General features: G+C 34.9%; 2 protein-coding genes across 11 annotated transcripts in view; one reads left to right on the forward strand and one right to left on the reverse strand.

Moving 5' to 3' along the window:
• The window catches only part of LOC137496077 (aerolysin-like protein), an 80,053-nt gene extending 78,446 nt beyond the window's left edge, over positions 1–1,607 (reverse strand). The window contains exon 1 of one of the 2 annotated variants that reach the window (XM_073908030.1): positions 1,483–1,604. The gene's annotated coding sequence lies outside the window, so the exon portion shown is untranslated. Of the gene's footprint in view, positions 1–1,482 lie in introns of both variants that reach the window. The other variant, XM_073908028.1, reaches the window with a different exon arrangement.
• Positions 1,353–22,876, forward strand: ankrd53 (ankyrin repeat domain 53). Of its 9 annotated transcripts, none has more exons than XR_012383090.1 (7): positions 1,353–1,384; positions 1,499–1,643; positions 4,066–4,265; positions 8,141–8,213; positions 9,384–9,495; positions 11,893–12,042; positions 22,604–22,870. XR_012383090.1 is itself a non-coding variant. In XM_073908036.1 (7 exons), exons 1-6 carry the CDS (start codon positions 1,380–1,382, stop codon positions 12,004–12,006), a joined length of 741 nt encoding a protein of 246 aa, XP_073764137.1. In that variant the 5' UTR covers positions 1,353–1,379; the 3' UTR covers positions 12,007–12,042; positions 22,604–22,876. The 9 variants fall into 9 exon arrangements, 7 of the variants coding, with proteins under 7 accessions (XP_073764137.1, XP_073764138.1, XP_073764141.1 ...); XR_012383089.1 differs by lacking the exon at positions 22,604–22,870 and adding an exon at positions 12,434–12,547; XM_073908036.1 differs by having other exon boundaries at positions 8,141–8,305; positions 22,604–22,876.
• Positions 22,877–24,470: the final 1,594 nt, after the last annotated feature.

Below are 24,470 nucleotides of genomic sequence, written 5' to 3' on the forward strand. Positions count from 1 at the left end.
TCTTTTGTTGGGCACTTTCTATATTGACCTTATTCTCCGCAGATGAGCGGGCGCTGCCATTTGAATCTTCTTGGCTTGAGACTTCCGGTCTCATTCACTTCCATTCATTTTTAGACATTAAAAACTGCTTGTTTCGCTGTTTGATGTTGCAAACTGATATTTTCTTGTTATATTATTCTACTTGGTCTGTATAGTCATGCAAACATTTGTTTGTAGAGCAAGTAGTTTGACCGTTTTTTGCCGTTTATTATTCCTAGTCATTTCTCCCATAGGCGACTGAAACAGAAGTTCTAAGACAATCACGAAAACAGGCGCACTTCCGCATTTTAGAATAAGGTCAATACTCCAATGCTAAAAGTAAAGCGCGGGCTTCAGCTGTGAATATGGAGCATTCTTTAGGCAGACTGATTCCATAATGTTGTTGACCAGTTACCATTGCTGCTGCTGCTACGCCATTTTCCACCTTTGAGCCATCTGTAAAAATAGGTGAATGCTGAGAATATTGGCTTCTAATATCCAAATATTGTTGTCTGTAAACATTGGGAGGAGTTACTTCTTTCTTCTGATTTCCTAAATCCATATTGATTATGGGCTTCTTTAGAGTTCAATGAGGCAGGGCACTGAAGTGTATTTGACTTAATATGTCCAGGTATATGTTTAAATTTTGTAGATGTGGGTTAATGCGCACACCAAATGGTCTGATGGCTTTTGGCTTACTTGCATATAACTGTCTATCCTATAGGCAAACCTTCAGATTCTTCATATAAAACATTTCACATCTGTTTCTAAAGTTATCCCAACAAACACACACCGCTGCGTCAATGTAGCGACCTTCCTACAACATTGTACAAACCTTGTAAAAAAGGTTGAAGATCAGCGTTGTTGCTAAGGGTTGTCACAACGATGTCATAATGTTGCTAATTACAATATTAATGAATGCTACAGCATAGTAACTATAGTGAACTGCTAGCTGTAATAAATACTGTTTTAAACGAAACTAAATTATATTTTATTGAAATATATATTATATTCAGTATATTGGGTTATTTTGTTTATATTACTATAGTTGTATCATCAAAACAACTACACAACTGCCTGCCACAACAGATTATTTTAAGTATTTTACTATAGTATTGTTCAAAACCCTGCTAGTACTATAGTATTTTTAAAAGAGCAAAACGCAGTTGATGGCAAGTTGCAGCAAGACTTTATTAACCTAAAACTGAAACAAGCGAATGTTTATCTAAATAGCTTTTATGAATATATGTGCGTAATCTGACGTAAACGGTATGGAAGAATCTGGGCTTGAGTTTGACTGACAGGATAAACTCCATGGAAACCGCAGAGGAAACGACAACAAACTCAAGTCAGCAGTCAACATGAGGTGAGTTTCTGCTCTGCTTTTAGTTCTGCTGTCAGTCAGAGATCAGACATCTTTTCTCTGAATCATAACCATGAATAAAAAACATGTATATTCCCCACCTTTGTTTGTGTTTAGTGTTCTTCGGAAGGATAACAATGAAGCGGTTGTTGGTGGGTCTCCGCCGGAGAGCGACATGTTTCACGCGGCCGCGAGCGGAGCGCGTGACTGGTTGAGTTTGACACTGAAAAAAGCGCGAAAACCACTGATTACCGACAAACACGTGCGTGCTTTATATACTTATTCAAGGCTCAATTCAGCTCCAACTGCGTAGATATTACACATTGCATAATTTTCACTACTCACTTTACCTGTGCTGCCAGTGATAGACAATGTCCAGTGATGATGACGTCAGCGTGGCCGTGGCTGTGGCCTCCTCTCACTCATGCTTTCTTTTCTGGCTTTATTTATTTATAGTGACTGCGTTTATCACTTTACAGTAGACTACAACATTTTCGGACATAAAGAGTTAACCTATTAATCAAGATATTATTGGGGTGACTAAAAAGCCTCTCTACATTCTTCAGTGCAATAATCTTACAGTAATTTGGTGACTATAGTGAAAGTATTTACATATTATTGCCCTTATGCTGTTTGCTGTTGATTGTGGTGTGCGCTTTAGTCTTTCTCAAGACGTTTTTTATCATTCTTAAGAATTATATAAATATTGGCTTTTCTTTTTCTATGAAAAAAATATAAAACTTTACTCTGGTCCTCGTCCATTACTACTTTACCACCTATACACTCACCGGCCACTTTATTAGGTACACCTTACAAGTACTGGGTTGGACCCCCTTTTCCCCTCATAGATTCAACAAGGTATTTAAAGTATTCAACAGAGATTTTGCTTTATATTGACATGATAGCATAACGCTTTTGCAGCAGATTTGTCGGCTGCACATCCATGATGAGAATCTCCCGTTCCACCACATCCCAAAAGTGCTCTTTTGGATTAGGATCTGGTGACTGTGGAGGCCATTTGAGTACAGTGAACTCACTGTCATGGTCAAGAAACCAGTCAAAGATAATTCGCGCTTTATGATATGGCATGTTATCCTGCTGGAAGTAGCCATCAGAAGATGGGCACACTGTGGTCATAAAGGGATGGACATGGTCAGCTACAATACTCAGGTAGGCTGTGGCATTGACAGCAATGCTCAATTGTTACTAATGGGCCCAAAGTGTGTCAAGAAAACAACCCCCACACCTTTATACCACCACCTGCAGCCCGAACCGTTGATACAAGGCAGGATGGATTCATGCTTTCATGGTGTTGCCACCAAATTCTGATCCGACCATCCGAATGTCGCAGCAGAAATGGAGACTCATCAGACCAGCAACGTCTTTCCAATCTTCTATTTTCCAATTTTGGTGAGCCTGTGCAAATTGTAGCCTCAGTTTTCTGTTCTTAGCTGACAGGAGTGGCATCCGGTGAGGTCTTCTGCTGCTGTAGCCCATCTGCCTTAAGGTTAGACGTGTTGTGCATTCAGCGATACTGTTCTGCAGACCTCTGTTGTAACAAGTGCTTATTTGCGTTACCATTGCCTTTCTATCAGCTTAAACCAGTCTGGCCATTCTCCTCTGACCTCTAGCATCAGCAAGGTGTTTGCGCCCACAGAACTGCCGCTCACTGCATATTTTCTCCATTCTCTGTAAATCGTAGAGATGGTTGTGTGTGAAAATCCCAGTAGATCAGCAGTTTCTGAAATACTTAGACCAGCCCGTCTGGCACCAACAACCATGCCACATTCAAAGTCACTTAAATCCCCTTTGTTCCCCATTCTGATGCTCGCTTTGAACTGCTGCAGATTGTCTTTACTATGTCTAAATGCATTAAGTTGCTGCCATGTAATTGGCTGAATTGAAATTTGCGTTAAGCAGTTGGACAGGTGTACCTAATAAAGTGGCCGGTAAGTATATCACATTCAAAATAAAAATTCGCATTGTATTCAAGGCAAGGCAAACTTTATTTATAGAGCACAATTTAACACAACCGTAGTTGATCCAAAGTGCTTTACAATAAAATAAACTAGACAATAAAACTAAAAATAATATTCAGGATGCAATACTTCATACATGCATGTATATCTTAAAAAAAACATGTAAAAACATTTATAAAACGTTTTTATCAAAATAATATAGGAAAATATTTTTGTTTCGTTTATTCATTTGTGATTAATTTTGAAAAATCGTTTGACTGCAATAATTTATACAAATAATTAATGATTATCTGACATTATCTTTTCTTTTTAAACTTCTATTTTAAGACCATCTAACCCTTTCCTCCCATATTTATGTATACAGATTGATTATTTATACAGAATTATCATATTATTTACATGTGCAATCTGGGGACCGCGCTTTTGCTGTTACTGCCCCAAAACTATAAGCATATTTATATAAGAATATTTTGCTGTTATTGCCCCAAAACTCTGGAACGCAGATTGGAATGTAGATTTTATTTTCAACACTTTGGGCAACGTTGTGTTGTAAAAAATGTGCTATATAAATAACCAACTAACTAACTAACTATATGATACTTATGTTGTTGTTTTGATTGACTTCTGTTACACTCCGGATAAAAGCATGATCTGCCCAGTGATTTAATGCAAATGTCTAAATGTGTGTGTGTGGTTTTGTTTCAGGGTCTCTCTGTGCTTCATATAGCTGCCCTTCATGGTCATCTGGACTGTATGGAGCTGCTGCTGGCTGGAGGTTATGCCGATGTGAATGTCAGTTGTCCTCATGGACGCAGACCTTTACATATGATGCTGACGGCTCAGAGTCAACCAAACACTCACGCCGGACTCATTTACTTGCTGGAACACGGAGCCCACATCAGTGTGTATGAAACACCTCTGTTTTACCAGTAGTTGTGGATCAGTATGTAATATTCATATTTAATAATGAAGGTAAACATAAGTCTGGGTATTTATTAGCTACTTTTATGTTTGTATTAAAGTCAATAAGATATTTTAAATGTAGAGGAGGCAGATAGAAAGGGATTATATTATACTTGAAGATACAAAAACCTGTATATTTTTTTACTGAATAATAAAATGTAATGACATGCACTTATGCTTCGTGCAAAATTAGACCGATATAATATTATAAAGAAAATTAGTTTTGTTTTTGTTACTGCATATATACAGTGCTGGGCAACATGGTGGCTCAGTGGTTAGCACTGTCACCTCACAGCAAGAAGGTTGCTGGTTCGAGCCCCGGCTAGGTCAGTTGGCATTTCTGTGTGGAGTTTGCATGTTGTGATGAAAATGAGCCCACCAGCTCCTGTTCAGGGGGAGAACTGTGAGCTCGTAAGGGAAAAATGATGGCTTACTCGCAAAGCACTGTCATGCAAGGATTATTCATTCATTTTCTTGTCAGCTTAGTCCCTTTATTAATCCGAGGTCGCCACAGCGGAATGAACCGCCAACTTATCCAGCACGTTTTTTTTACGCAGCGGATGCCCTTTCAGCTGCAACCCATCTCTGGGAAACATCCACACACACACACAATCATACACTAACACTACGGACAATTTAGCCTACCCAATTTGCCTGTACCGCATGTCTTTGGACTGTGGGGGAAACCGGAGCATACCTGTCAACCCTCCCGTTTTTCCAGGGATTCTACCGTATTTCAGGCACGTGCACACATAGGGCTCAACCTGTGCAGTGCACATGCCCTTTTTAGTCTTGAATATAAAGTGCCCTTCCAAAATGATGCCCCCACAACCCCCTCCCCCCCTACCGCCCTTCAGTAGGCGCGTGACAACACAGCTCTTAAGTACGCGCGCTCCCCACCCCCTGCTTTACAGTACGAGCGCTGATCACATTAAATTATTATGGATAAAATTATTGAATCTTTGTTTAATGGCTCTCAAAACCAATCCAGAGCACAAAACATTCAATCCTTAAAAAAATCCCACAATGCACCTTCCTTTAAAAATGCAGTTATCAATGCGGTGAGCCAAAAATCCACTATAATGCCTAAATCTATGCTTTGAAATGATTTTTGGGCCAGGCAGCTGAGGGAAATGTGCTTCAGCTACATTGAGCATAATGCTGTGTCCTAACAACACGTGACACGACAAGATTCCAGCTACAAGCAGTTACTCTGTCTGAACCAAACAAGATGTGACATGACAGAAACATTTTAATGGACTCCCAATAAAATGGTAAAGGTTTTTAGTCCAATTAATACATATTAAAACTCTTTAACATTATTAAGAGGCTATTGAGTAACTGGTGTTGTTGGTTTGCACCGAATCATAGTTCTGAGTTTCATTTTTAAACAGTTGGCTAGTTATTTTTTTATTTAAGATCTAAGGTGAACAATCTGCTGCTGCTTTCAGTGGTACGGCAATAAATGTCACGTAAAATGGTATTTATACTCACATTGGTAGTATTTAACACTTAATAAAGCACTTAATCAGTACCAGAGGTGATTATTGACTACGTTTACATGGACATCAGTAATCAAATTATTTGCCTTAATCTAATTAAGACAATAATAAGATTAAGGATTTACATGAGTTGCTTTTTGAATGTTTCTTTCATGATCCCGTTTTACATGTTATATCACATAATTCGATTAATGTCATTGCGTCACCGCGCTATCTGCATTTCCTTCAGAGTTTTAGGCAATTTCGGGTGTTTATTATTAATTTGTTGACTTTAACTGCAGTTTGGCACTTTCATTTTATGTGATGTGGGGCATGCCCCTCGTGACAAACGAGATATTGGATGCAACTATGAACTGCTGGAAGAGTGTTGTCTTAATGGAAGTTCATACCGCATGCTAAATGGAAGAAGAAAAAAAACTCTGCATTTCACGAGGCAGGTGTCTGTGGTCTGCACTGACTCGCTAGGTGCAAAGAGTCTCAAACAGCCATGTGTGTGTGTGTGTGTGTGTGTGTGTGTGGACACACATCCTGTTGCAAAACGCAGTAAAATGCCCAACATGACGGTAATAGTTTGATTAAGGTTTTTACATGTCTGTACTGCACTTCAATAATGCGACTAAAATCGGCATACTCCACACGTCTTAATTCCATTTATCTTTAGTTCGATTATGACCTTAATCTGATTAAGTAAATTTAAAAATTGCTGTTTACATGGTAGATTCTTAATCAGAGTATTGTCTTAATCGCATTAAAAGAATTATTGGTGTCCACTGTCAATGTAAACGTAGTCACTGTCACTAGTGTGTCGCAGGAACATTTTTAGTGGGTCGCGGAGTGTGTGGTCAAAAAAACCAAGAAAAGTTTATTTTTTTACTTATTTTGCTTATACCAGACTTTTATTTTGAAATTCATGCGGGACAACCCTACCATTTGACATGTGAAGTTTCATTTAATTATAGCAACAAATATGTCAAAGCCCAAGTACAACCCCGAATATGTAAAGTATGGATTTACATGTATTGACGACAAAAAAGACTTAAAGCCTCAGTGTCATATGTAGTGAGGTGCGCTTATAAGAGAGCATGAAACCTTCTAAAATAAAATGACATTTAGAAACCAGACGTTTTATTAACAGTTCAGTTTAGTTCATGGTAACTGAACACTGTTTACAGTATTTGTTGTTTTTACTGTGTAATATTTCTATAATTTGATCCATTTTTTAAATGACAGCAATAAAGTATTGTTTATTTGTAAGTCTCTGTGAATGTCTTATGATGTATCTGTCACTACTTGTGTATGTTAACAAATAAATACAAATTAATTATAATTCCTAAAATTGTATTATAGCTCCTAAAAATTTGGGTCGCGGCTTGATGACCATGTGCCAAACCAGTTGAGAACCACTGCCTTAGCATATGTTGTAGTTCTGCCGTGAAGTTCCATTTCAATGCTTATTTAAAAATTTATTTTGGAACTCTCAAAGGACTTTCAAGTCGTAAAGCGACCAGATCTGTAAATATACTCCAAAAGCTAATATCCTCTTCTCTATGGTAATTGTTACGTATACCTGCTCATTCATTTGTTTTTTTCTCTTCTTTTTTCGTTGTGTTATTTTGCTTACAGATGTTGTGCTAAAATGTGAATATCCTATTGTAAGATTAGTTAAGCATTTGATTGGAAACGTTCAGTAAATGCAATAATAAAATAATAATAAATAAATAAATATTAATAATGACAACAGTAGTTAAAAAAGTAAAATAAAAAGCGGTGACGTTGCAGAGATACAAACGGTTTCTAAAATAGAAGTTTTGCACGTCGCTGTCGCAAATGGTCAGCAGAAAAACTCCTTTTAATGTGGAAATTTATTTATTATTTTTTTTTTTTCGATTTTATCTTGTGGCGATGCAGTGGCGCAGTATGTAGTGCTGTCGCCTCACGGCAAGAAGGTCGCTGGGTCGAACCTCGGCTCAGTTGGTGTTTCTGTGTGGAGTTTGCATGTTCTCCCTGCCTTCGCGTGGGTTTCCTCCGGATGCTCAAGTTTCCCTCACAGTCCAAAGACATGCGGTACAGGTGAATTGGGTAGGCTAAATTGTCCGTAGGGTATGAGTGTGTGTTTGAATGTGTGTGTGGATGAAAGGGCATCTGCTGCGTAAAATCATATTGGATAAGTTGGCGGTTCATTCCGCTGTGGCAACCCTGGATTAAAAAAGGGACTAAGCCGACAAGAAAATGAATGAATGAATGATTTTATTTTGTGTCGCATGTCGTTAGGACACAGTGTAAGAGTGGTCATCTCACTGTTGTTGTTCCTGCAGCTCCACAGATGAAGGGCTGACCCCACTGCATCAGGCCGCAGCTGAAGGTCTGACCGACTGCACTGAGACGCTGGTGAGACACGGAGCAAACACACACACTCCAGACACCAGTGGACACACACCTCTCGACCTTGCGCGCATCTGGGGTCACAGAGACACTGCCAGGTACCACAAAATAATGACAAATACACATCGCAGGGTGTCATATAGACGTTCCATTGAATTGGGCTGCGCAATACATCATTTCAGCATTGATATCACAATGTGATCCTTTTATTATTTGCATGTGTTGCATGTTGAGGCCTGTGACTGTATGAGGATTTTTAAATCATTCAGGCAATAGAAATGTGTAACTTTAACAATGACTCTTTTTATTTTATATTCTTATATTATTTTATACAAATATATTTTGCAGAATAATTAATAAATATATCAACTAAAGAGTTTATATTTACCATAATGATTGCATGTTCAAGAAACAATTTATTGAGACAGACATTATCCAGGACACTCCTGAAAAAAACAAAGGTTTTCATGGTTAAATAAAGGTTTAAAATAAAAATAATGTCAATATTTACAATAAACGTTTTTTTTTTTTGTTAGAATATTTTATTTAAGGAAGGTTCTGTTTGTTATAAAAGTTAAAAGGCCTGTAGTTTGACTTAAATTTAAACAATTAAGACTTTAATATCTACAAGTAATCAAGTCAAGTAATTCAAATCCCTAGCGATAAATTAAACTGGTAATTTTACAAGTTATGTAATAACATTTTCATTCATTCATTCATTTTCTTTTTGGCTTAGTCCCTTTATTATTCTGGGATGGCCACTGCGGAATGAACCGCCAACTTATCCATGTTTTACGCAGCGGATGCCCTTCTGGCTGCAACCTATCACTGGGAAACACCCATGCACACTTTATTACATACTATACACCACTGACAATTTTAGCTTACCCAATTCACATACAGCACATGTCTTTGGACTCGGGGAGACCAGAGAACATAAAGCCACGCGAAGGCAGGGAGAACTTGCAAACTCCACACAGAAATACCAACTGGCCAAGCCGAGGCTCGAACCAGCAACCTTCTTTCTAAGAGGCAATTGTGCTACCCACTGTGTCACCCTTAATAACATTTTTAAAGCAGTAATTAGTAATTTAATAATGACTTTGATGCAGTAACTTACCCAACACTGAGCGTGAAGACATACAAATGAACAAAACATGTTTATGTAATCGACAGGTTTCTGAAAGATGCCATGTGGAGGAAAGACAAAGAGCAGCAGATGAAGAGAAGCAAACATCAGCACAATCTCAGACAGGAGCTGCTCATGATGACCAAGAGCAGAGGAAAGGTCTAAACCGTCTCTACTTTAATAACATAAAGACTGTATGTGAATTAAGCAACATCTTTTAGGTCAAGACGCAGGGATTTCTATTAGAAAATAAACACTTTTTTTTTTTTTACTTGATTTTATTTGTATAGCACTTGTCATTATGTAAAGGCAGATTTACTGAACATTTGGATGTAATATTATAATATCTTTATTATTATAATGTCTTAGAGATGTTTTAAGCAAGGCAAGTTTAATTATATAGCACATTTTATACACAGTGGTAATTCAAATTGCTTTACATAAACAAGAATAAAAGAAACGAAAATAAAAAGAATTAAAAATGATTAAAAACAGGTAAAAGCAGATTAAAGGTGTTAAAACCGGTTTTAAAGGAATGAAAAGTAAAGAAAGACATAGTAGTGTGATCTGTCAGACATAGCACAGTGCTCATACAGTAAAGGCACAGCTAAACATGTTTTCAGTCTTGAAGTGAATTGTGCCTAATGTTGGAGCACATCTGATCATTTCTAAAAGCTGATTCCAGCAGCAGGGGGCGCTGTTAGTAGCTGAAGGCCGATTCACCCTGCTTTGACTGGACTCTTGGAATTTCTCATTTAATTGATTCTAAAGGTCTGAGTGATCTGTTGGGTTTGTATTCTGTGAGCAAATCTGTAATGTATTGAGCTCCTAGGCCATTTAGTGATTTATAGACCAGTAATAATACTTTAAACTCTATTCTGAATGTAACTGGGAGCCAGTGTTAAGACCTGAGGACAGGTATGATGTGCTCTGATTTCCTGGTTCTGGTCAGAATCCTGGCCACAGCATGTCTGTCTGTCTGTCTTTTTGGGAAGGCCAGTGAGGAGACGGTTACAGTAATCCACCCTGCTGCTGATAAAAGCATGAACAAGTTTCTCTAAGTCTTCACTGGAAACAAAGCATCTGATTCTTGCAATATTTTTGAGATGATAGTATGCTGATTTACTGACTGCTTTGACATGACTGTTGAAACTCAGATCTGACTGCAGAGTCACACCAAGATTCTTGACCTTATTTTTTTTGTTGTTTGACCCTTAAAGCCAAAGTACGCATTCACCTTGAGAACCTCATCTCTGTTCTCAAATTTTCAGTTTTAGAAATGGCAAATTATATTCTTATTATAATAAAAATAAATTCAGACTAGCTTACAATATACAATATGGCTTTATAGGAGTATACAGAAGACAAAAAAAACTTTATATTAAAAACAGCAATATTATTCATATTTTGTAACAGAATGAAAATTGTCTGTTCTTCCGTTCATATCTAACTATCTATCTATCTATCTATCCGTCCGTCCGTCCGTCCGTCCATCCATCCATCCATCCTTTTTCAAACTGTTTTAATCTATGTACTGTATCTATCTGTCCATCTATTAGATGCTTTGTTTCCAGTGAAGACTTAGAGAAACTTGTTCATGCTTTCATCAGCAGCAGGGTGGATTACTGTAACGGCCTCCTCACTGGCCTTCCCAAAAAAACAGTCCAGACAGTTGCAGCTCGTCCAGAACGCTGCGGCCAGAATTCTGACTAGAACCAGGAAATCAGAGCACATCACACCTGTCCTCAGGTCTCTACACTGGCTCCCAGTTACATTCAGAATATATTTTAAAGTATTATTACTGGTTTATAAATCACTAAATGGCCTAGGAGCTCAATACATTACAGATATGCTCACAGAATACAAACCTAACAGATCACTCAGATCTTTAGGATCATATAAACTAGAAATTTCAAGAGTTCAGTCAAAGCAGGGTGTATCAGCTTTCAGCTATTAACAGCGCCCCCTGATTGCTGGAATCAGCTTCCAGAAATGATCAGATGTGCTCCAACATTAGGCACAATTAAATTCGAGACTGAAAACACATCTGTTTAGCTCTGCCTTTACTTAATGAGCCCTGTGCTACGTCCCACAGATCGCACTATTATGTTTATCTTTTCTTTTTTATTATTTTATAACCTGTTTTAACACATTTTTATCTGCTTTTAATACTTTTTATTATTTGTTTTTATTATTATTTTATTTTTTATTCATGTTCTTTTATTCTTGTTTATGTAAAGCACTTTGAATTGCCACTGTGTATGAAATGTCCTATATAAATTAAACTAGCCTTCCCTTGTCTGTCTGTCTGTCTGTCTATCTATCTCTATCTATCTATCCTACATCCATCTGTCCATCCGTCCATCCATCCATCTTTCTGACAGGCGGACAAGACAGACAGATGAATGAATGGATGGATGGATGAATGGAGAGATAGATGACGGACTGACAAACAGACAGACAGAAAAAGATACAGATAAATAGAATAGGAGGATTATTAAATGGTGTGTAAATTGATTATTAGTGTATTCTGTATGTCTCTATACGCTTCCGCAGTGTGTCAGTGTGCTGGATCTGCCTCGTCTGGGTCGGTCTGGAAAAGCCATGAGCTCACCCTGGACTGAAGTGGTCCTGCATCTGTCTGAAGAGCTCAAGCCGGGACACTATTAGACATCACACTAAACAGAGACCAACTTCATGCTTTCAGTAAGGAATAAAATGAACTCTTGCTGCATTCATGTTTACCTTTCTGTACTGTTCATGCAGTAGTGTTCTGTGTGGCGTATAACTCCACTGCGCTCAATACTAGAGTAATTCGTAAAGTTAAAAATAGCGAGTGAAACAAATATGCATTATGCAGCAGTAAAAATGTCTTCGCTGCGTGATCACATGAGTTCATTACATGCATGTTTAATTCAGCTCTGCTCAGAACTACAGACCGACTGCAGACTAATAATGAAGATGTTGAAAATAGCATTAATGAGCAGACCGTGCTGTGGGGGAATAATGCAGAGCGCAAATACAGGCTAATAATGGGAACTTTGCACTTGCTGGATATCAGGAGAGAGTTATTAAGCACTTATTTACCTCTTGACAGATTTCCAGAGATTCAGTGACGAGATGCTAAAACACTTTCAGGAAAAAAGAATCAAAAGGCTGAAATTTGTTGAAATAGTCACATTTTACCTAAAAATAAAGACTGAACTTAATTAAAAAAAAAAAACTTGTCATTTTTCTGAAAGCACAATTCATTTTCAAGTCTAAAAATTAAAACAATTAAAATAAAATAAAAAGAAAATAAAGGATTGAACAGTTATTTTTCAAATTCATTTCTTTTAAATATTTATTTCCTGATAATTCGGATAATGTAGTCTTGTCATTGGCCCATGAGCATTTCCTGCTTGTAATCAAACTATTTCATAACTTTAACAAAAGACAATTCAATCATAACTTAACGCTAAAACAGCTATCATAACGTTATTAAGCAATATGCGTCTCTTTTTGGATTTTCGGCAGCTATAGAAATCAAAAATGTAAAACAGGAATTACATTAGGACTTTTGTTATTGTTTTCATCCCACAAAACGGTCTATATCAGTTGGCGCAATAGCCTAGTAGTTAGCGCACCGACATATGGTGCAGTGGCACGTCAGGGCGTCATGAGTTCGAATCCCGACTCGAGGACATTTCTCTACCCTCCTCTCTTTCCAACTTCGCTTCCTGTCTCAATACTGTCCTATCTAATAAAGGCCAAAAATAAATCTTTAAAAAATAAATAAATAAATGGTCTATATCAAAAAGATTATACATTTATATGCACCTTAAAAAAGGTTTTAAAAATAAAGATGAAATCAAAAAGGAAATGATGGATTTTATTTATAAATGTTTTTTTTTATATTGTAGCAAGTTCTGTATCGATCAGGGTTCATACACATTTTTACTCCAAAAATTCCATGACTTTTCCAGGACTTTTGTTATTGTTTTTATCCCACAAAATGGTCTATATCAGTTGGCGCAATAGCCTAGTAGTTAGCGCACCGACATATGGTGAAGTCAGGGCGTCCAGAGTTCGAATTCCGACTCGAGGAAATTTCTCTACCCTCCTCTCTCTCTCCAACTTCGCTTCCTGTCTCAATACTGTCTAATAACCTTTATTTAACCAGGTAAGTCAATTGAGAACTAGTTCTCATTTACAATAACGACCTGGCCAAGAGGCAACATGAAAAGCAGATGCAGTACAAAGCACTAGGGACACAACACAATAACAACACAAATGCAGATAATAGCATATAAAACCAACAAAAAAAAAAAACTAAAAAACTAAAAACAAGCACATTGATCTTGAACTATTGACTGAATAGAATTTTTAAAAGATGATAGCGGAATGAAAGTGCTGAGCTTTAAGGTCTGCTGCAGATGATTCCAAGCATCAGCAGCAGAAAACTGAAAAGAGTAGCGACCAAATGAAGTGCGAACTTTGGGTATGCAAAGGTTAATGAATGAATGAATAATTGAATGAATGATAGGTCCTATCTAATAAAGGCCAAAAATACATCTTTTAAAAAATCTGTCCTTTTTTTTTTTCAGTGTAACGAAATAAAAACAGTGGACCAATTGGAGCGGTTTTTAGAGCGACCGCAACTTGACGTAGAAGTGCAGTCCCCCCCGCCCACCAATATTGATTGACAGGCGCATCACCATATGCTCAGTTTGTTGTTTCACGTTCGCCATTTTCAGCGTGTGAGTCAAATCGATATCCCCAAAGGAACACCCTTGCTCTATTTTTAGATGTTAGGCTCACTGGGCTCAACACAAGAGCAACATTCACCACATGATTGCTCTAATCGGAATTATTGTTTGTACCTTTAGGTAGGTTTGCAAACATGTGTACTTTTTATTGCGCCTACCTTAAAATTCAGCCGTTTGCATTTCTCGCGGTCACAGAAGCTCCCTATCATCTTAACTAGGTGCAGCTGGAAAGTGCCAGCGCCATGCATTTTAGAATTCTAAACATGGGCTTCTATCCTTCAAGTCGGCAACTGTCCGCGGCGCCCAGCCACGATTCGGGACACTTCATGTTTTTAAAATTTAATGAGCAATAATTTTTACAATATTTTAAAATCAAACCATTTCTGATAATTAAGCATGCTTTAGATCAATAAAATTATACATTTATATGTAAAGAAAATCTAAATTTTTGAGAAAATTTCCTTTAAAGGTTTAAACGGAGTGCTTAGAAATGCACATTACTGATAAAAATCTAGTTTTGATACATTCACAGTAGGAAATGTACAACATATTTTCAAAATAGCATCAACTTTAGTTATTAATCTAATCACTTCTACCCATACAATGTACTTTTGGGAGTATAAATGCATTTTATTTAAACATCGAGATCATTTTTAAAGTAAACATGCAATTATAAAAATAATAATAAAAATGAAGGATTTTATAAACAATAACTGTTTAATGTATTAAAAACAAACCATTAGAATTGCATTTTAATCAAAAATTAAGTTTTGATACATTCATAGTAGAAAATGTACAAAATATCTTCAAAATAGCATCATCTTTACTTGATCATCCAATCATTTTTATGCATACAGTGTGTTTTGGGTTATTTTGGTTATAATCTTATTTAAACATCAAGATAATTTTAAAAATAAACTTGCAATACAAATACTAATAAAAATGTAAGTTGTTTTTATAAACAACAATTGTTTAATATATCAAAAACAAACCATTTCAGATAATTCAGCATGTTCCTATCAATAAAATTATACATTTATATGTATTAAAATCCAACTATTAAGAAAACTGTCTTTAAATTTCAAAACTAAGTGCTTAGAAATGCACATTACTGATCAAAAATCAAGTTTTGATGCATTTACAATAAGAACTGTACAAAATATCTTTAAAATAGCCTCATCTCTACTTAATAATCTAATGATTTCCACCCATACAGTGTATTTTGGGTTATAATCGCATTATATTTCAAAAGTCGAGTTAGTTTTTTAAATTAAGTTGCAAATATTAAAAGTAATAATAATAATAATAATAATAATGAATTTTATGAACAATAACTGTTTAATATATTAAAAATAAACCATTTCAGATAATTAAGCATGTTCTATATCAATACATTTATGTTATAAAATGTAAATATTGAGGAAATTGCTTTTAAAGTTCCGAACAAAGAGCTTAGAAATGCACTAATCAAAAATTAAGTTTTGATAAATTCACAGTAGAAAATGCACAAAATAGCATCATCTCTATTTAATAATCTAACAATTTCCACCCATACAGTGTATTTTGGGTTATAATCGCATTTTATTTTAAAAGTCAAGTTAGTTTTTAAAATGAAGTTGCAATTATTAAAAGTAATAATAATAATAATAATAATGAAGAAGAATTTTATAAACAATAACGGTCACACTTTACAATAAGGTTCATTAGTTTATGTTAATTAATGCATTTACTAAGATGAACAAACAATGAACAATACATTTACTACTGTATTTGCTCATGTTAGTTAACGTTAGTTAATGAAAATACAGTTGTTCATTGTTAGTTCATGTTAACTCATGGTGCATTAACTAATGTTAACAAGCACGGACTTGGATGTTCTTAATGCATTAGTAAATGTTCAATTATGATTAATAATTGCTGTACAAGTGTTGTTCATGATTAGTTCATGTTAGTAAATGCATTAACTAATGAACCTTATTGTAAAGTGTTACCCCAATAACGGTTTAATATATTAAAAATAAACCATTTCAGACAATTAAGCATGTTCTATATCAATACATTTGTTATAAAATGTAAATATTGAGGAAATTGCTTTTAAAGTTCCAAACAAAGAGCTTAGAAATGCACTAATCAAAAATTAAATAGCAAAATAGCATCATCTCTACCTAATAATCTAATGATTTCCACCATACAGTGTATTTTGGTTATATTACTCCTTTCTGCAAGTACATTATCTAGTTTCTTTTCATTGAAATAAAAACCACCTTTATACTCGTATCGACGAGTTATTGCTCCAGAATGTCAGAGCGCGACTCCTCCTTGACAGCTTTCCAGTCTCCTAAAACACTTTCCCAAAAACCCCATCAAAAGGCTAAAATTTGTTGAGTAGCTTTTAACTGCGCTGCGCCTCGACATGCACATCATCGAGGTGAGAAAAAGGAGAGCAGAAAACATGCGCAAGGGCACCAAAAAAAAAAAGAGAGAAGGTGTCCGAAAAGTTGCCTGTGCTGAAGCATGTAGGTGTGAATGAAAATGGATGCGTTTCTGAGGGCCTGAAAGTTTGACCCGGGTCACCGAAAACAGCTCTAGTGCCGTCATCAGATCCCACAGGAGCTCGCCTTCATTTCTGACACACAAGGAGAGAGATGAACTTGTGCACTGACCTAGAATCAGTGCCGACTTTAACCTCAGCCATTACGAAACACACAGACAGCAGTGATTGGCTGACCTTTCCTCCACCTCTCGCTGACCCACACAAATCTCGCTCACACGTTCAGCCTTCTGGTTTTATTAGAAATTCTTCACATTTAATGCTGTAAAAAACAAAATAAATGGAACAAACTGTGCACTGGTTTGGTCAAACAGCTGTAAGACATAGAAAATGTATTCAAGGAATATTATTAATTATGAAAAATTGTCGATCTGTTTGGATGAATCTCAGGATGTGTTCAAGTCACATTATACCTGAAAATCAGGTAAACACATACACAGGGTTCATACAGGCACGACTCGATGAAAAAGTAAGGACTATAACGCACTTTTTCAAGCACCTATTTTTACTGTTAAGACTGACACGCAATGTACAGTTGAAGTCGGAATTATTAGATCGCTTGTTTATTTTTCCCTCAATTTGTGTTTAACGGAGAGCTGATTTTTTTCAACACATTTCTAATCATAATAGTTTTAATAACTCATCTCTAATAACTGATTTATTTTATCTTTGCCATGATGACAGTAAATAATATTTGACTAGATATTTTTCAAGACACTTCTATACAGCTTAAAGTGACATTTAAAGGCTTAACTAGGTTAATTAGGTTAACTAGGCAGGTTAGGGGAATTAGGCAAGTTATTGTTTAACAGTGGTTTGTTCTGTAGATTATCGATAAAATATTTAGCTTAAAGAGGCTAATAATTTTGTCCCTAAAATGATGTTTAAAAAATTAAAAACTGCTTTCATTCTAGCCGAAATAAAACAAATAAGACTTTCTCCAGAAAAATAAATATTATCAGACATACTGTGAAAATTTCCTTGCTCTATTAAACATCATTTGGGAAATATTTAAAAAATAAAAATTCAAAGGGGGCTAAGAATTCTGACTTCAACTGTATTAATGCAAATTTTACAAATTCAAAACATTAATAATAACATAATAATATTTTATTAATAATTAATAATATAATAAACATGTTTGAGAAATGGGAAAACGAGTACTGAACATTTGTGCTCAAGTAAAAAAAACTATTACATTCCCAGGCCCAGCTCTAACCAATTTTGCGCCCTAGGCAAGATTTCAGGTGGCGCCCCATCACATCGCAGTAAATTCCACTGCTAGTGTACATATAGTCATAAGAAACTAAATAGCTTTTTGATCGACTACTACAAGCTGGGAAAACGTCTGACAAATATGCCAACGCAATTAACGTTATTGCTGAATAGGTCTAAAATTTACACATTTTTTTGAGGAAGGAATGATGGGGGTAGTTACATTACTATTACTATTTTCTATAAAAACTATGCCCTTCCATAGCATTAGCTGATGTTAAGACTAACAGATAGCACTATAGCTATTTATTGATTAGCAACCATGTTATGCCATTCCCGTCAACGTTGGGATGTAAAAAATATGGGACAAAAAAATAGCTTCAACTGATAGAATACATGGCAAACCTTAGAAAATATTAGCTGTGTCCCAAATGGCACACTATAGACTTTGTACTTATGCACTTACACACTTAACAGGATAGTATATGTATGTAGTGTATGTTTTTTTACTAAGCGGAAATTCAAACCGTTTTCCTGATGACGTTTGACGGTTGCCAAATCAGTGAAATAAACGACCGAATTATCAAATAACACCTGCCGTGAGTATAACCGCATTCACTATCGGGAGGCGCTATAATCACTCTCGTAGGAGAATTTTGCTTTCACCATCCAAAATAAATAAAGTTAACCAACATGTGCATATGATAGCTCCGCCCCTTCTGCTACGTAGGGAAACCTGCGGTCGTTGAGTGCGTGAAGTGTCCATCACTACACACTTCATTTTAGCAGCTGAATGAGTGCATCATCCGGATAATTGAAGTGCACTTATTATTTTTAGAGTTTTCAGTGTGAACACACTACTTGCACTATTTATACTACAAAATGGCGTAGAATAGTGCATAAGTATGCGATTTGGGATGCAGCTATTGTTTAGCCTATTAAAATCAATGGCCTATACAGAAATTAAATAAAGCTATAACATCTGCTTCACTTTTGATTGTATTTGCATATCGATTAAAGTTACTTTAGTTATTTAGTAAAGAGCAGCAAATAAATCTCTCGTTGTGTTTTGTTTGATAACGGAGGCGTCACTTTAAGAATGTAGATCTATAATGAAAGCATTCCACTACTTTAGTAATTGTTTGTGCTCATTTAAAAGAAAATTGCTTGTGTTTAACACGCAAAACGGACATGTTTACAAAATTAAGTGTATTTGTCTGTTTAAACACGCACCCGAATCACCAAAGTATCCCAAACGTCCGCTCTTCTATAAATGGCGAGTAGAGAAGCTGATCTGGGAACAGTTTATCATGCGCAGCGCGTTCGTCAGTCAGCATGCATACACTGAATACAGAGGTTGAGACGATCGACGCACAGCTTAAATGGAAAGTGAATGCAGACGCTTTTAAATTAATTTTAACGTGCTTTCAAGCCAAAATAAAGCGAAAGCATCACTTTTGAGATCGGCTCTGTATTGATGCTACTTTCACTTTTTATATAAAGATTAAACATATGGGTGAAATATAGGAAAATTAAACGTGATAGTGGGCAAAAACGGGAGGGTTGACAGGTGTCATGCTAATTGTTAATGGCGTTCAATCGACGCTTATCTATTAGTTAATTCAGTAGTTATTAAAACTACTGTTTAGAAATGTGTAGAAAATCCTTTAAACAAAAATTTGGGGGAAATATACAGAAGGTCTAATAATTCACCCTTCAACTGTTTAATTAAAATAATGAACTTTTTTTGAATGATAATCAAGCACATTATATAATATTATAATTATACACTGATATGGAATTGAACATCTCAGAAGAAATTAATTATAATGAAATCTATAATAAATTAATAATTACTAAATTATATTTTATAAAAATGTGTTTATTTATTTGACTTTTTTTCAAATTAGAAAGCTCATTTTAAAAGTTAAATAATTATAAACAATAATTTACCATTTATATTATTTATTTAATAATTAAGCTTAATATATTTGATAATTGATAATGTTTGAAAAGCAATGACTTTAAAACTAATTTGTATTTTTATTCACTAAGCATTAATATTACAAGATTTGAAAATAAAATACAAAAAATAAAGAAAATAAAGCATTTACATATTTGTTTATTTATTTGACTTTATGACAAAAACATAAATAAAAGAAATAAAATAATGTATGAACAATAGCATTTTATGAAGAATAATTGAAGAAGTTATTTGAAATATTTTGTCTGATAATTAGACATGTTATATTCAATAATTTAGTTTGAAAAGTAATGATTTTAAAACGAACTTGTAGTTTTTAGAAAGCAAAATGAAGCATTTTGTTGACAAATGTGTTACCCCTTTCCCAGAATATAAATGTAAAAAAAAAGAATAATTCATGAACAATAGCAATCTGTGAACAATAATAGTATTTTTATGATAATTATATTCAGTAACTTAGTTTGGAGAATAATGATTTTAAAATGAACTTTAAGTTAATTCATTTAAGACCCGTTAATGAAGTAAAAAAAGAAAGAAAATTAAGCATTTTTTGAACAAATTGGTTTATTTTTTATTTTTCTCACCAGAAAATGAAGTAAAGAAATATAAAATAATTGATAAACAATTTTATAACCAGTAATTGAATAATTTAGTTGAAAAAATTTTACTCTAATAATTACTCAATAATTTAGTTTGAAAAGTAATGATTTTAGAACAAACTTGTTTTTTTTAAAGCATTAATATTACAAGTAAATTAATTTTGAAGACCTGAAATTAAAAAGTAACAACTAAAGAAAATGAAGCATTTTATGACCAAATAAATTTATTTATTTTTAAAATTATAATTAAGCATGTTATATTGTTATATTTTTATTTGAACCTTGGGAAAAATATAAAACATAAAAAAACACAATGTTTTAGAAATGAAATTTATTTTTTAAGACCTGAAAATAAAATCAAAATGAAAATGAAGCATTTTATGAACTTTTTTTTCCCATTTATTAGATTTTTTTTCTGATAATTAAGCATATTTTGTAATATAAATTACATGGACCTCAGGAGAAGAAAAACAATCACATTTTATCTGAAACAAGCAATGTTTTTAAAATAAAACTAGATTTTTTTTAAGCATTAAAATTACAAGTCAATTCATATTCCTTTTTCCTATTTTAGACCAGAAAATAAAGTGAAAAAGAAAATGTAAAAAAAAAAATGTATTTTTTATTAAGCTGATTATAATGATAATCATACATTTATATAGACATAAAAACAACTATAAAATCACATTTTGTTAAAAAAGCAATGTTTCTAAAACAAACATGGAGTTTTTAAAGGCATTAAAACTAACAAACGCAAATTCATTTTTGTATTTCTTATTTTAACAAGACCAAAAAAAGTTTGACATGCATAATTCTTACAATCACCTCAAAAATCTCAATTTTAAGATAATATAAAAAGTCACACTTTACAATAAAGTTTTATTAGTTAATGTTATGCATTTACTAACATGAACAATAATACTACAGCATTTATTAATGATAGTTCAACATTTTGAAATGATTATAAACTTAATTCATGTTTGTAAACATTAGGCAATGCACCGCGAGTTAACATGAACAACTCTATTTTCATCAACTAACATCAACTAACATGAATAAATACTCTAACAAATGTATTGCTCATTGTTTGTTCAAGTGCATTAACTAACATTAAGCTTTATTGTAGAGTGTTACCATTTATGTATATACAGTGCTCAGCATATATAAGTACATCCCTCACAAATCTCTTTTATAAATGCATATTTTAATAGGAATAAACAATATTATGTTTGTGCATATACATTAGATTGGTCAGAACTGAAGCCAAATTTGGAGCTAATCTAACAAAATAACTTACAATAATGGTCCAAAAACTAGTACAGCCAAATTTATATGTTATAGAAAAATAATAAATACAATTTTTAAAAAGGAGAAAAAATAAAAGAAGCAAAAAAAAATAAATGGCAAAGATTAGTTGATATTTTGTAGGTTGTAATGTTTGTTTGTTTTTTGTTTTTTGCAATATTTTGCTTGAATTTAATTGTATTATCTTTGAATTTCTAAATATGTTCGGTGACTACAATATTATTTTAATAAATATATGTCTGCTTAATAAATCTGTTTTGTTATAATGCACCAAAATACATCGCCTATATTCACTGAGAAATGGATTTTCAAATTGACTTAATTATGCTGAGCACTGTATAAAACTCACATTTAATTATATCTTATTATAGATAGACTTATTTTAAGAAACTGAACATACATGATCAATATAAAACTGCCATTTATTTATGAAAACATGAAAATATCAGTACTAAAATGCAAATATTTACAAATATTATTTAATAATTCATGAATTTTTTTTGCAAAATATGTAAATATTCAAAGGTATTATTTCATGAAGTAATTATTTCCTTAAAAAGCTCTTACTAGACGCTGTAAAAATATCTGTTAATGAACAGTTTCTGTGTTTAGAGATTCACAAGTGTTTTCTATTTACGGTTGTGAATTGTATTATGGGATGTTGATCTCTGCTCTGTCGACTTTAGATGTTGAATATTCAACTCTACAGTTTAACAAAGGGACTTTTATTGACATTTTAGTCGTTTGAGATAATGTAATGTATAAGAGATAATAGAAATAAGTCTGTCAAATAACAGAAAATACAAGGTTTTTGTAGTGTAATTGATAGGACTGCATTGTTTTGTGTGTTTGATTTGATTTCTAGATTGGGGGCGTGCCTTCAGCGCACCTGATGCTAGTCAGCGCCCTTATTTAAAACCCCGGCAGAGAGTTTGTCGGGGCCGCTGTCCATTCACTTGGCAGTTGGCCAGAGCTGCACTTTAATTTGGGCATTATGCTTTGTTTCGCATCCATACAGTATCACTGGCAACATTTACCGCATTCATACACTTGCATTTCACACTGATTGAAAATGCTGATACTGATCTTTTGATTATATTGTTTCAGTTGAGTTAAATAAATCTTCTTTTTGATAATAATTCGCCTTGTCATCTCCCTCACTATGTTACATCCCTGAGCCAGGTGTAGCAGTAATATACAACACCAACTCAGACAATATAGTGCTTTAAACTACTAAAAGTGTTCATAAAACACACTTTTTCCAACTTTAAGTTTAAAAGTCGTCAGAAGAAAGATCAGCGTCTCATAGTGCCATTCAAAAGCAGAAATAATAAAAGAATAAAAACATGAATCCAGGCTGGACTGATAAACGACATTACTGTATATCGAATCGCAATAATATGCATGTCAATAACAATAAAAAGCTCTGGGCTTTTTTACTCTACATTGATCTAAGGTCAATCACACACCAATCACACAGCAGAATCGTGCAACTAAAATGTGATATTAGAGATGTATCAAATTTTCAGCCACTGAAAATTTAACGGCCGAAAATTTGTCCTGCCATTTAAAGGAACTCTCTATATTAGAGATCTGCGCGGGACTAAATTTTGAATCCGCACCAGCCAGGTTTTAGCCTGAACCCGACCGCTACCGCTTATATTAACAATTTGTTGTCCCGCTGCCCGACCCGCCCCGTTTTCTGCCCGCCGCGACCGATCCCGCTAAAGAGCGGGGGAGAACAAAACCGAAAATCACCCAGCTATTCAGTCCAGACAGCCAAGCTGTCTGTATACACACACACACAGCATCAAGCACACACAGAGGCAAAGCTCTCTCTCTCTCTCTCATACGCGCGCGCGCGCACTAACACACACACACAAGGACCAAGCAGACACACAGGCGTTTGCTGTTATATCAACTCAAAGACTTGTAATACCATATATCAAGTACCAATGTAATACCAAAAGGTTTTATATAAAGGTATATAAATACTGCTCGCTTACGGCCGCCGCATCTGGCCCGATTGATTCGGGCCGGAATCGGGCAGTGAGTCCAAAAGCATCCGGCCCGTGGTAAGTCTCCGGCAGGCGAGAATCTAGCCGGAACTGGCCCGAGTGTATTTTGCTATCTGGGAAAGCTCTCTCTCTCATTCGCGCGCGCACTAACATACACACACACACACAAGCACCAAGCACACACACACAGGCAAAGCGCTCTCTCTCTCTCTCTCTCTTTCTCTCTCATTCGCATAGCAATATCCGCGATATTGCTAGACAGCCCGCTCCCGTCCCAAATTAAACCCGTTACCGACCGCTCCCGCGATTTATTCGCAGATTTATTCCCGCGCCGCAGAAATCTGGTCGGGTCCTGTGGCGCCCGCGGGACAGCCACGGGAATGCAGACCTCTACTCTATATCTTGTGGCTTCAATCACTGTTGAGATACTTCTTTAAATCTGCATGTATTAACAATATCGTTTAATATGGAAAATAATTATTAAGATTGCCTTTTTAACCATATTGCCCAGCCCCACATAAATCACAAAGCACGAAAAACTGGCAATTTACGATGTAATTTACAGTGTAGATCAGGGATGTCCAAACTCGGTCCTGGAGGGCTGGTGTCCGGCATAGTTTAGCTTAAAACTTCCATCAACACACCTGAAGGAAAGTTTCTAGTATACATAGTTAGAACTTGATTATCTGGTTCAGCCGTGTTCAAAGGCTCCTA

Source organism: Danio rerio, chromosome 7 (genome assembly GCF_049306965.1).
Source record: "Danio rerio strain Tuebingen ecotype United States chromosome 7, GRCz12tu, whole genome shotgun sequence".
Taxonomy (NCBI): Eukaryota; Metazoa; Chordata; class Actinopteri; order Cypriniformes; family Danionidae; genus Danio; species Danio rerio.

Bases quoted from the DNA above. Each gene is read 5' to 3' on its own strand.
- ankrd53 (XM_073908036.1), top strand. The intron at 4,266-8,140 runs GTATGAAACACC...TTGTTCCTGCAG, and splicing joins CACGGAGCCCACATCAGTGT to CTCCACAGATGAAGGGCTGA. The intron at 9,496-11,892 runs GTCTAAACCGTC...ACGCTTCCGCAG, and splicing joins TGACCAAGAGCAGAGGAAAG to TGTGTCAGTGTGCTGGATCT.